Consider the following 14,222-nt stretch of genomic DNA (forward strand, 5'->3'; position numbering starts at 1 on the left):
ACCCTTGGGTCCAGGAGCCCTGACTCTGTCCTCCGTAGCACTTAGGCCTATTGGGCACACCTGCCTCCCGTTCACAGACGTGAGCTAAGTCTCTTCTTAGGATTACAAATGCTGTCGTGTAAGTCTCTCCCTGCCACCCAGGAAGGGGGCGGGAAGCAAGAAAAATGAGAAGAGGCTGTAAGAAGACAGTTTAACTTAAAGACCTTTCTAAGAGGCAGAGCTGTCTGGAGATGGAACCAATTGCCACCTCTACCATTAGAAGGGAGACTCAGCATTAGGGGAATGGCTAGACTGTGTATTTTTGGAGAAATTCTCCAGCCCTGAGAAGATGGGATTATGTACCTTGAATGGTGCTGGGTGGAGTAGAACTAAAATGGTAAGAGACAGTGTTTCTGGTTCCAGGGACAGTACTCTGCCCACAGCAGTGCACCTGCAGCCTTCCTAGATGGGGCCCATTGGCCCACTTGAGAAGTGAAAGTGGCAGTTGAGCCCTCTCAGCCTGGGTCACACCTGCCCAAGGAGAGCATTGCAGGTGTGAGACAAATACAGATATAAGACCGCCAATGCCTGCTGCGACCCACGGCTGCAGGGCACATCCCGGCTTTCCCCAACCCTAGGGGAGCCTTGAGCCTTCCCCAGGGGTGGCTGGAGCTTCTGGAGCCGTGACTGTAATGATGGTAGGAGTGGCAATCGCTGTCTCGCTGCTGCAGGTCACTCTGGAGAGCCCTAGTGGCTTTTCATGACACAAGCACATGGCATCATGTGCTGAAGATTCATGGATTAAGAACACTCGTGCCTGGAGGGCGAAGCCATGGAGATGGCAGAAACCACACGTGGGCTACCAAGATTCCTATGAGAGTGTGGTTGTGATGGTGGAATTGAGAGGGCTTGGCGGTCTTGGGTACGTAATGTGGAACTCTCTGTAATTTTTCCTTTGTTCTGTATTTGAATTTTTCAGTAGGAGAAAGAGGAGACTAAGCAGGGAGAAGGACTCATGGCTTCTGATGCGAGTCACGTGCTGGAAGCTGCCCTGGAGCAGATGGACGGGATCATTGCAGGTACGGTCAGGGGTCCTGGCGACCCACAGCTCATCCTCCACACTGTGAAACCGTTTCCTCTCATTGGACTTTTCTTTTGGGTGCAGAGAGAAGGCCCCTGTTGGATTCCTTTTATTTTACTGTGTGTGCCGTCTCTTTTTTAACAGTGCAAACTTGGACTCTTTGCTATCTGGTGTGAGTCTAGGGCTCTGTTGAGAGTACAGATGCGCCATCTATTAGCATGTGTATAACTGTATCGCAGTTTGGATCCTGGCTGCAACAGGTGCAGTGAGATTGATTTTATTGTAAAGTTTTCAGAGCACATCATCATGGCTTATTACGGTCAAGCTGAAACTTGCAATCTCACAGACTTTGCCCCCAGCACTGGTGTCAGCTCCCTTTCCCGGCTGGTCTCCAGTATGTTTGAGAGTCAGGAAGCAGTTCTGTATTGATTCACCTAATCACCTGAAGAATGTTCTATATGTTTTTTATCCATTGTAACTGTTTGGCTTCACGTTTGCCTTAGCCAGTTAGGATTATTCTCTAGAAGAGATCCAGCAAAACTGGTTAATTGGAAAGGACTGCCAGTGGGCTGTTTGGGCTGATTAACTCCTTGATGGGGGCAAGTGAAGCCCATATTGGTTAGAATAAGCCTGTCATTGTTGGAAATCTTTCCCCGCAGGCCCCAGGCCTTCTTTCTGTCCTTACCTGATACAGGTCACTGGCCTTATTTGTTGACTGGGCGTGTTTCTTTGGGACTTTGCTCCTCATTGCATGGAGCTAGGGCTGTGGGAAGAAGGTTTGGGCTGAGTGTGGCTAGAGCCCAGGGCATGCACAGAGCACCGGGCATTGCCCCCTTGCCTTTCCTTCCGTCCTGCAGATACACCTGACGCACTGAGGGCTCTGGGTGTTTGCACCTGGGACAGAGGACGTGTTCTAGCTGTCATCTGTCAGGCTCTTAATTTCTCAGTGGACAGAAGGGTCTTTGGGAGGCCGTGACTAACATCCCACTTTTCAGAGGCTCCAGAGATTGGGATGTCCTGCTCTAGATCAGGGTCCCTGAAGCCCTACTGAGAGGAAATGGCCAAGAGCATGGGTTTCCTAGCAGTCCTTTCAGAGAGTCGCATCTGGAAGCTTCCGGGGCCTCCTGTGCATTGAGATCAGAGCCACAGGGTCAGACTCTCAGACCATCTCAGGCTGTCAGCACTGCTGAGCCCCCAGCCAAGGGGCAAGGAAGAGACTCTGAGAGCCCCCGGAGTGAGCAGAGCTCTTGGATGGCTAGGACAGATAAATGGGACACCGCCTAAAGAAGGCAGCCTTGTGTGAGGTCAGTTCCTCCTCCTGCCTCCTAATTTCCCCACACAGGCATTCCTGAAATGACAAAGTCTCTGGCAAAATCCGCTCTGTCTGTGGGAGAGGACTACATGTCTGGATCCTTGGGGCCTTGCCTTGGTTGGGGCTCTGCAGTGGGTGTGGAGGGCGGGCCCTGGTGTGGGTCGTGTGGAACCCGGGACACCCATCCTTCTTCCCTTCCAGTACTACATGCTCCCTCCTTCTCCCATTTCCTTAGGCCTCCACCCTGGCAGGCTTCTTCTGGAAGGGTTCCCTGGACTTCTCTGGAACAGACATGAGAGTTTTGCAGAGGGGTGGTCTAAGATGTTCCAAGGCATTCTTTGTGGGTTAGTCGGGGGAGCATCTGTAGCCAGACTGCTTGGTTCAAATCCTAGCTCTGCATCAAGTTACCTGCATGAACCATGCCTCCGTCTCCTCATATTAAAATAGGAATAATAATAGAACCCACCTAAGAAGCTTGCTGTGCTTATACGTGTAAGGTGCTTAAAACAGAGCTTGGCATATAGTAAGCACTATAAAATATTAGCTCTTGATAAATTAATGAGGGACAAAAAATCTTTACCATGCTGAGTCTTCTCTAGGGATACAGTGGAGTTCTCATTTATTCAGGCCCTTATTTCACCCATTTGTGTTTTGTAGTTTTCATCGTCTAACTAAGGCTTGTGCATGCCTCCTAGACTTGCCTGGGCTCTTCAAGATTAATGCATGGTCTCTGAGCAGTCTCTGCTCTGCTCTTGCCCCCTTGTAGCCTGTCTTCCACAGAGCAGCAGAATAATCAAATCACATCACTCTCCCCACAACTCTTCAGTGGCTTCCCATCTCAGGATAAAAATCTGAAGTCCCCGTCATAACGAGCAACACTGTATATGATTTGGCCTTTGGCTGCCTTTGTGGCTGCACCTCCTACACCTCCCATCTGGCTTGTCTCACTTTAGTACTGGCTGTCTCAGGGCCTTTGTACTTGCTGTCCCCTCTGCTGGAATATTCTCCTCCAAGTACACTCAGGTCAGATCTGTACTGAAATATCACCATGTCTGAGGCCTTCCCTGACACTCTCTAATATAGCATCCCCACATCAGCCCCGTCCTTTTATCCTTTTTTTATTTCTTTATAGCACATATCACCATCTGACCCATTACGTTCATATTCGTCTCTTTTTTTATTATCTGCCTCCTGCATCAGAATGTAAGCTCTATGATGACAGAGGCTTTGTTGCTGCATCTTCAGTGCAACACAGAATAGGGGTTTAATAGATATTTGTCACGTGTATTTTATTTACTTTTGTGAATAAGCTCCCCTTTTCGTTGATTAGGAGGCAGTTATTGCTTTCTGTGCCTATACTTTATCTGGCTGCATGCTGAACTTCGTTGATTATTTTCTCTACTTGTACCTTTGTTTGGCTGATTCTTTTGGAATAATAAATCACTGATTTTCCTGAAGAGTCGGTGGTTGGTACCTCCTGTGAGCCATCCCTTATGTAGTAATTGGCTCACACAGACGTTTGACAGGAGCTATTTGACAGATAATTCAACACTGAGGTTATTAGCGAGTGTCTGGAGGGCATATGTTCTATGCCGTTTGCAATGAAAAGAATGATAATTATTGAATGCTTTTGTGTGGAATACTTTTCCTCAAGATTATTAAAAACCATCCTCATTTTCAAGTTGGCTGGGCCAAATTGGGCCAAAGAGCTTAGGGATTTTTGTGATTAATTAATGTAGACTGCAGAGTTAGATAGACTGTGGGGATTTGAATCCCAGCTCAGCCACTTACTACTAGCTGTGGAATCTTTGGGCGAATCGCTTAATCCCTCTGAGCCTCAGTTTCCTCATATATAAAACAGTGGCAATAACAGTACCCATCTCATATTATTGGGAGGATTAAATTAAGGCAAAGAAGGCACTTAGAACAATGCCTGGCACTTAGCAAGTTCTCAACTGGTCTAGGTTACTCTTGGTTTTGTTGATATTAGTACTGACATTATTTTTGCCGCCCAAGCTGTAATGCTGGTAAATGGCAGAACTAAGATTTGAGTCCAGGGCCATCTGAACCTCTTCTGGGCTCCATTCATTCCCGGGTTGGTTTTATGGTGAAGTGTAGCCAAGCCCTGGGGTTCTGTGGGGCCATCTACAGGAGAAGAGAGTTAACTGGGAGGAGGATCCAGTCCTGTTCTTGCCCATCCCCACACCCACCCCCGCCCCCGCCCCGTCTCTTGGCCACAATGGCTTGCTCTCTTCTCTTACACATTCGACTTCAAAGTGAGGGCTCCTTTGCTTAAGGGTGGAGCAGCTGAAAGAAAGTTTGAAGATTGTGGCACCAAATCATGATACACAGATCCTGCAGAAGTGACGTTTTTGTGTTAACATTAAAATCGTCCTTTTTAAATTTCTGTTCTCTCATTCATTTGAAGGCGAAGGATGTCAAGTAGCACCACCACCACTTTCAACACTCAATTGCTTTTGCATCTGTTAAAGTACTCAAACAAGTGCCCAAGGACTGTATTCTCTCACTTTATGGAAACACAATTACACTTATTTCAGTGGAAGAAATTTTTATGGGCTTCCTGCATGCCCGAAATAGCAAGCACTTATGCAGAAACAACAGGGATTCCTACTAAAATAGACACAATTCCTTGAATAATGATTATTAATAATCATAACATAACACTATATAACAAGGACTTTCCCTTTATTAATTACTCTATAGTATGATAGGCTACTCTTCACTTTCCAAAACTCTTTCCAAAAGAGTTTCCAAAAGAGTATACTTAGGACATGTGATACCGCTGTTGATGTAATTAAGCCTTTAATGCAAAAAAGGTGCCCCCTTCCTCCAATGAATGTAAACAGTGCAAATAGTGCAAGAGATTATCACTCGTAGAAGCAACCAGGCCAAGAACACTTGGAGGACATCCTGATACACAAGTGCCAAGTACACCCCTGCCGGGCCACACATGGTGACCCTCATCATCTCAAGGCATTCATCCGCTCTGGAGGTGTGAGAAAAGGAAATGCCTTCTAAGCAGAAGTAGGAAATGAAGCAGAAATGTGAAGTGAAACTCCTTGCTAAGATGGATTCTTGAAACCTGAATAGGTGTATCCCGGGTGTGACTGTACTTAATTAGAACCCAAGAATTTTATAGCAGAAAGTTGGGAGAGGTGACTGTTAAAAAACCCAGGACTCTTGTCAAAATGGTTTGTTTCTAATACAAAAGACCATTGTTTTAAGTTCCAGTATGATGTTAACCTTTGATCTGGTCTTCTTCCTGATTAGTCCCTGTGATTCAGCCTACAAATAACACCATAATTGAATTACACCGTTGATGATCGAAATTGGACACTATACTGCTTAATTACATCCCTCTGGATAGCCCAGAGCAACTGCCACATACGCTAATTTTGCATAGGGCTTCATCTGTGGGCTAACGGGGTCAGCGGCTGCGTCTGAAATAGGACCAGAGAACCCCTGGTCAGGACCCAGGGGACCGCTTACTCCTCTTCGCTGGGGCAGGAGGTTACTTGTGCGGTACGAGCTATACGCATTGATGAGGAATAGTTAGAAGGAATGTGTTTTATAACAGTTAAAGAGGTTGCTCTGTCCTGGCCTTTCTGCCAACTCTGATTAGTGTCTGCTTTTTTTTTTTTTTTTAAAGACTGTGTGAGGGCAGAGAAAGTTCTGATCAAGACTGTGATTATTCACTTTGGCCCGTGAATGATTTCAGCTGTGGTGTTAAAGGCTGATGATTGAGTCCAAGCTCTGAACATTTAGTTGGTCTTGTTGTACCCTCTCCGAGGCCGATCAGCATAGAGTGGTCATTGGTAACAAAGCCACCTGCTTCCCAGTCAGGACTCAGGTTGAGAGTCCTCTGCTATGAAATTGACCTGAGGAGAGTCAGGGTGGAATTTTAGAGGTGTCTAGTGGGCTGAGATGTCAAAGACTGCCCTTTGTGTAAAGAGGTCGAAACGGCCCACAGTGGGGCTGCGAGCCCTATTCAAAAGCCATCATTCTGTTTTCTTCCCTTGCTGGCAGAGCCCACCTCTCACTCCTTTATGGCTCTGTAGCCTCATTTTCTAGTCTCTGAAAGAGTGCGAGTAAAGTTGGAATTATCATTTGTTCCTTAAATACTTGCTTAAAGTTGTAATTTATAGGAACTGACCTGCAAAACCATCTGGACCTTGTGTTTTCTCATTGGAAGACTGTCTTTTTGTAATAGTTAGGGACAGCCAGGTTTTAATTTTTCTCTATTGAGTTTTGGCACATTATATTTTTCTAGATATTTGTGTATTTTACCAATGTTTTCCATTTTGTTAGCATATGCTTGCTTATTGTATTTTATCTTTTTAAGATCTGCTGCTTGTTATATCTGTTTTTTAATCCTAGTATTGCTTATTTGTGCCTTCTCTTTATTTTTTGATCAATCTTGCCAGAGACTTTTTTTTTTTACTACTTTTTTCAAAGAATTGACTTGTTTTTGCTGATCAGTCACCATAGTAGGTGTGTATATTATTTATTCTGTAAATAGTTAAATGTGTGTATGTATCAGCCCAGGTTCTTCAGAGAAACAGAACCAATAGTGTGTGTGTGTGTGTGTGTGTGTGTGTGTGTGTATAGAGAGAGACATAGACAGAGCAAGAGATAGATAGAGAGAGAGAGAGAGAGATTTATTTTAAGGAATTGGCTCGCATGAATGTGGGAGCTGGCAAGTACGAAAATCTGCAGGATAAGCCAGCAGCCTGGAGTGCCAGCAAAGAGCCAGTGTTGCAGTTCAAATCCGAAAGCCATCTGCTGGAAGATCCCCACTTCTTCTAGAGCAGGGATCCCCAACCCCCAGAAACCCCTGTTAGGAACCAGGCCGCAAAGCAGGAGGTAAGCAGGGAGCGAGCAAAGCTCCATCTGCCGCTCCCCATGGCTCGCATTACTGCCTGAACACCCGCCCCACTCCTGCCACCACTGGTCTGTAGAAAAATTGTCTTCCACAAAATCGACCCCTGATGCCACAAAGGTTGGGGACCACTGTTCTAGAGAGGTCAGTCTTTTTCTATTAAGATCTTCCACTGATTGGGTGAGGTCCACCCACACTATGGAGGGCAGTCTGCTTTGGTCAAACTGTACTGATTTAAATGTTAATCTCATCAAAAAAATACCTTCACAGAAACATGTAGAATAATGTTTGACTAAATATCTGAGTACCACGGCCTAGCCAAGTTGACACATACAATTAACCATCACAGTATATATAGATATATAGGCATTATGTATCTATGCTTAATATATATACATATTTAACTTCTTTGAATATCTGTTCTTTATCGTTTATCATTTTCTGCTCTACTTACTTGAATGTATCTGTTCAACTTAACAAATCAACCAATAATATATAACAATATGTATTTACAATTGATTGCTAACTTAATTGTGTTGTGGTTAAAGTGGTTTCTGATACTTACTCTTTGGAATTTATTGATACTTGCTTTGTAGCCTTGACAAGAACATTGCCAGTTTTCATTAATGTTCTATGTGTGCTTGCAAGGTGTGTGCATTTTCCAGTTATTATGTGCCATGTTCTATAATTGTCCATTACAGCCAACTTATTTGAATCTTCTCTACCAATACTGTTGTGTTTTTTTTTTTTTGGTCTGCTTGATCTTACCAGTTTCTGAGAAATACATATTAAAATTACTCCACTAGATGGTGTATTTTGTCCCCTATACTTGTGGATATTTTGCCTTCTATTTTGAAGGTGTTTTAAAATTTTTTATTTATTTATTTTTAAAAATTGAAGTATAGTTGATTTACAATGTTACAATTTACAATTGTAAATTGATTTACAATTGTAACATTACAGTGTTACAATTTACAATGTGTTAGTTTCTGGTGTACAGCAAAGTGATTCAGATATATATATATATTCTTTTCCATTATAGGCTATTACAAGATATTGAATATAGTTCCCTGTGCTATACAGTAGGTCCTTGTTGTTTATCTATTTTATATATAGTGGTGTGTATCTGTTAATCCCAAACTCCTAATTTATCCCTCCCCACAGCTTTCCCCTTTGGTAACCATAAATTTGTTTTTGTTGTCTGTGAGTCTGTTTCTGTTTTGTAAATAAGTTTATTTGTATCATTATTTTAGATTCCACATATAAGTGATATCATATGGTATTTGTCTTTCTCTTTCCAACTTGCTTCACTTAGTATGATAATTTCCAGGTCCATCCATGTTGCTGCAAATGGCATTACTTCATTCTTTAATTTTATTTATTTATTTATTTATTTTTGGCTGTGTTGGGTCTTCGTTTCTGTGCAAGGGCTTTCTCTAGTTGCGGCAAGTGGGGGCCACTCTTCATCGCGGTGCGCGGGCCTCTTACTATCGCGGCCTCTCTTGTTGCGGAGCACAGGCTCCAGACGCGCAGGCTCAGTAGTTGTGGCTCACGGGCCTAGTTCTCTGCAGCATGTGGGATCTTCCCAGACCAGGGCTCGAACCCGTGTCCCCTGCATTGGTAGGCAGATTCTCAACCACTGCGCCACCAGGGAAGTCCCCTACTTCATTCTTTTTAATGGCTAATATTCCATTGTGTGTGTATGTGTATATATATCATATCTTCTTTATCCATTCATCTATTGATGGATACTTAGGTTGCTTCCATGTCTTGGTTATTGTAAACAGTGCTGCTGTGAATATTGGGGTGCCTGTATCTTTTTGAGTTACAGTTTTCATCTTTTCCAGATATATGCCCAGTTGTGGGATTGCTCGATCATACAGTAACTCTATTTTTAGTTTCTTAGGGAACCTCCATACTGCTCTCAATAGTGGCTGCACCAATTTACATTCCCACCAACAGTGTAGGAGGGTTCTCTTTTCTCCATACCCTCTCCAGCATTTATTATTTGTTGGCTTTTTGGTGATGGCCATTCTGACTGTTGTGAGATGATATCTCATGTAATTTTGATTTGCATTTCTCTAATAATTAGTGGTGATATTGAGCATCTTTTCATGTGCCTGTTTGCCATCTGTATGTCTTCCTTGGAGAAATGTCTAGGTCTTTCGCCTTTTTTAAATTGGGTTGTTTGTTTTTTTGTTATTGAGTTGTGTGAGCTGTTTGTATATTTTGGAAATTAATCCATTGTCGATAGCATCATTTGCAAATATTTTCTCCCATTCCATAGGTTGTCTTTTCATTTTGTTTATGGTTTCCTTTGCTGTGTGAAAAGCTTATAAGTTTGATTAGGTCCCATTTGTCTATCAACTATTTTATTTTTTGATTTCTACTTGTCCCACTCTTTCTGTACCTCCCTTACCCCTTTTTAATGTTTGAAAACATCAAATTGTTTATGTGTGTTCTTATTCCAGAATCAAGGCCAAGTTTCCTTCTGTGGGATGATTTTTTTCTAGTTGGTAGACTGAGGATATTGCCCTTTTGCATCCTGGCTTTATGCAGAGGTCTTCCATCTGACCTCTCCCTTTGCTCAGGCCCTAAGCTTTGTCTCCTGTCCTCAAGTGGCCCATTCAAGCTGAGGTGTTAAGCCACCAGGGAATTGGCCTGCAGGGCAAACACCAGCTCACATGCACTCTTTCTCCTGAGCTACTGAGCTCTGAAAATTTCCTTCAGTTCAGTTGCTTTAAAAAGTGTATGTATGTGTGTTTTTTAATTTTGGGTGTCCTTTGGGATTTTTCTGAGCACAACTAGTCTGTTACCACCTGCCCTGTTGCAGCTATAATGCAGTTACCTTCCTTGGCTCATGGCCCCTTCCTCCATCTTCAAAGCCAGCAATGTCAGGGCAAGTCCTCATGTCATATCTCTCGGACCCATTCTTCTGCCTCCCTTTTATGATTTAAGAGCTCATGTGATTAAAACTCCAGGATAATATCTCCATCTCATGATTCTTAATCACATCTGTAAAGTCCCTTTTGCCATATTAGGTAACAAACATTCATAGTTTCCAGGGATTAGGATGTGGACATCTATGGGAGGGTCATTATTCTGTCTACCACAAAGATCAATAAATAACATCCCTTACAACATTGTAAATCAACTATACTTCAATAAAATTTTAAAAAGAATAACAGCCCATTATTCCCCTCCTAGTTTGGTTCCAGTCAAGGAACAGACAAAGGAGTCAGACAGAAAGAGATCAAAATATCAGCTTTATCATTAGTTTTACTGATTAGGGAAGTTAGCTTGACCTGAAGCCACAGTCAGGAAGGACCTTGAATCCACTCATCCTACACACATACCCCAAATTGAACTCAATCCCAGGCTACAGACTTCCACCTTCTGGGGCAGAGCTTGTCTCAGAAAAAGTTTCCTCAGAAGCTAATGCTTGCATACGGGGACGGGCAGCTCCAGAGAGAATTCCATCTTTTAGTTCTGTCATCAGAAGAGGCCTTCCCCCATTGAGGAAAAATTGAGTGAGGGGAGGCAGGTAGAAACCACTCTCCCCTCCCACAGAAATATGGAGACTGGAATAGTACCCATAATAGTGATTCTTGATTTTTGTCGAGACTTTGTGTATGGCCTAGTCTATAGTCAGTTTTGAAAAAATGCTTTATATGTGCTTCAATACAATGTGCCATCTCTAGTTGTTTGGGGTATAGTTCTTTATGTGCCTTTTGCTGTTTTGATAATCACCACTTTATTTTTTAATTTTCTTTTTGGGTCTGCTTGACCTGTCATTTCCCAAAGGAGAGGGTCTTTTTTACACACTGTGGGATTTGGTTTTGTAAATTTGTGTTTAGGATTTGATATGTAAGTTCATCAGTGAGAAGACTTGTAATTTGCCTTTGTAGTACTCAGAACTTCTAAATTGTTCAGTTCCGGGAGCACCTTTCACACTGTACTGGCAGGCTCTCCTTATCGAGACAGCTGGGAGCAGTCCCTCCTTTTCTCTACTGAACACCAGTTAGATTAGAATTATTCACTTCGTGAACGTTGGCTAGAGCTAACTTGTAAAAGCATTTGGCCTGGTATTTTCTCTGTGGAAAAATATTAAATTATGGCTCAATTATTTATAGGTCTATTCAGATGATTTTTTATTTGATTTTTATCATTTTATCCGGTGACTGTGTGTGTGTGTGTGTGACTGGTTTTAATATTTTGATCAAAAATACCTACTCCAATGCATGAAGTCCTGAGTTTTATTTTTTGAACACGTTAAATTTCACTCATTCAGTGTCATAATTTTTTGTATGTCTCTCTTAATAACATCAAAGAACTGGATTTCTTTTTTTCCATTATTCATATTTTTGCGTTTAAATAGGCGTTTAGTGCAAAATGGATGACTAATAAGAAAAATAAATAAAAAATGAACATAAATAAGTAAATAAATAGGTGTTTAGTGCATTTATAATTATTATAGTTACTGGTATATAGGTATGCGTGTACTTATTTCTCTGTTTTATGCTGTTGTTTCTTTTTAACTTTTTTTTACTCGTTTTTGGTTTTGCCTTGCTGGCTTCTGTTATATTGATCAAGTTGTTTTTCAGTCTCTTTTAGGAAGTTAAACATCTATTTCTACATTTTTAATGCTCATCCTTGCATTTTTTTAATGCTCAAAAAAATGCACGTTTTTAACATGCCTCCCTTACACAAAGGCTAAAGATAAGTATCTTTATAGAATAATAATTCTGTCTTCCTCTTCAGTAATACATGACTCTTAGAATGCTTTAATTCCCATCACTGCCCCATCTTCCACATTATTTTAGTTTTGTGTTCTGGTGTCATCTTGATTTATAGACCCCAAAATATTGTGCTATTTATTTATTTATTCATTTATTTATTTATTATTCATTGAACATTTATTTTTATCAGATATCATAATGCATTATTTTACCTAATCCTTGTGAAACTTGTGAAAGATGAACAGTATTGCCACCCCCCCTTTTTTTAAATAAATTTATTTATTTATCTATTTGTTTGTTTATTTTTGCCTGCATTGGGTCTTTGTTGCTGCGTGCCAGCTTTCTCTAGTTGTGGCCAGCAGGGGCTACCCTTCATTGTGGTGCACGGGCTTCGGGCTTCTCATTGCAGTGGCTTCTCTTGTTGCGGAGCACAGGCTCTAGGCGTGCGGGTTTCAGTAGTTGTGGCTCGCGGGCTCTAGAGCACAGGCTCAGTAGTTGTGGTGCACAGGCTTAGCTGCTCCGCGGCATGTGGGATCTTCCCGGACCAGGGATTGAACCAATGTCCCCTACAGTGGCAGGCGGATTCTTAACCACTGCGCCACCAGGGAAGCCCCGCCACCCCCTTTTTACAGACAGGAAATTGAGGCATAGAGAGCTTAACTAGAAAGCATAATTAGGAAAAAATACAAGATCCATCAGATCTCAAAATCTAAGTTCTTTCATCATCTGATATTACATAAACTAGTCTTAGCTCTCAAAGGAAGGTGTTGAAACAAAGACCTTAGGTCTAAGTAGTTGTTAGAGAATGTACAGGACATATGGTCCAATGGTCTCCATTCTGGGTCTTCAGTGGAGGTGTCTGATGGTGCCCAGGAGGCTGCAGATCTGTGTCTTGAGGGTGAAGCTACAGCTCCTCTGGGATTCAGAGGCTCTGCCTGGGTAACAATTTGCTATAAATATTCTTGTCTCATGCATTTTGTCATATTGTGTACCCCTGAAGAGCTTCAAGAAGAAATAGAAAATAGTCCTGGAGGCCAGAAAGTCCGAGATCAAGGTGCCAACAGGGTTGATTTCTGGTGCGACCTCTCTTCCCAGCTTGTGGGCTATCTTCTTCTCACTGTGTTCTCACATGGCCTTTCTTCTGCTGGTTTTGGAAGAGTCTTGCAGAGAGGCAGGAGGTGGCTGCAAATGACCCTGGGGAAACAGACCCTGGCTGCAGCCACTCTTGGGCACTCCCCCCGCCCCCCTGTATGTGTTTTTCATCCCACTCCTTTTTGGTTGGTGCAGTTTTTCCTGCTTCATGAAGTAGATCCTTTAAAATCCCTTCAGGAATAACCTGCCAGTAATAAATTGCACGAGTCATTATGTGAAAAATGTCCTTATTTTAGTCTTAATCTTGAGTGGTAGTTTATCTTGTACAGGTTATAGGTTGGTAGCTACCTGTAGATATTATTTTGTGGTCATTGGGACTTACTGCTGATGAGAAGTCTGTTGACAGTCTGTCTTTTATCTCTGGTTGCTTTTAAATTTCCTCTATCCTTGGTGTTCTTCAGTTTCACTGTGTTGTTTCTAGGATGGGTTTGTTTTGATGTATCGTTTTGGGGACTCAGTGTGTGTCTTTTAAACTGAGAAGACTCAAGATTTTATTTGTGACAAATCCATAGCCATTTTCTCTTTGTTGCTTCTGCTTCACTCTCTATACTTCCTTCCACTTTCCATTCCAGTAATTTTCTTATCTGTTATTTAACCTGTGCACTTAATTTCTCACTTGAATAATTTCATTCTTCGTTTTGGTTTCCACGTGGTTCTTTTTCAAATTGTCCTGTTCTTTTCTCGCTCCTTCTTATTCTTTCATTAAAGTTTCTATTTCTCTCATTTTTTTCCTTCAATTATGTAAAACATATCATATATGTCCAAATAGATTCCCAAATAGACAAGTACTCATAATATTAATTTATTGATTAAGTTACTTGTATATTTATAAGCATTACGTAAAATAATTATGGATTTCTTATCTCACTGGCACATTTTTAATAATAATTTTATTCAAGCGTTTTACATTTATCTCCAACATACTGTGTTTATCATTATGAGAGCTGCTTGTTGAATAATTTTAGCATCCCAGAACAGTTGAAGAGCATGTGGGGATGTTGATAAAATGTAGAGGTGGGGCCTGAGAGTCTGCATTTCCACCAAGCTCCCAAGTAATGC

At 42.0% G+C, this 14,222-nt stretch overlaps 1 protein-coding gene across 4 annotated transcripts in view; it reads left to right on the forward strand.

Annotated features, from left to right (window-relative positions):
* Window positions 1-14,222, forward strand: part of PPFIBP2 (PPFIA binding protein 2) — a 151,900-nt gene that overhangs the window by 32,261 nt on the left and 105,417 nt on the right. For all 4 annotated transcript variants that reach the window (XM_061201396.1, XM_061201399.1, XM_061201398.1 and 1 more), the window contains exon 2: window positions 959-1,058. In XM_061201396.1, the coding sequence (XP_061057379.1) occupies window positions 995-1,058 (64 nt within the window). In that variant the 5' untranslated portion in view covers window positions 959-994. The remainder of the gene's footprint in view (window positions 1-958; window positions 1,059-14,222) is intronic.

Source organism: Eubalaena glacialis, chromosome 10, assembly GCF_028564815.1.
Source record: "Eubalaena glacialis isolate mEubGla1 chromosome 10, mEubGla1.1.hap2.+ XY, whole genome shotgun sequence".
NCBI lineage: Eukaryota > Metazoa > Chordata > Mammalia > Artiodactyla > Balaenidae > Eubalaena > Eubalaena glacialis.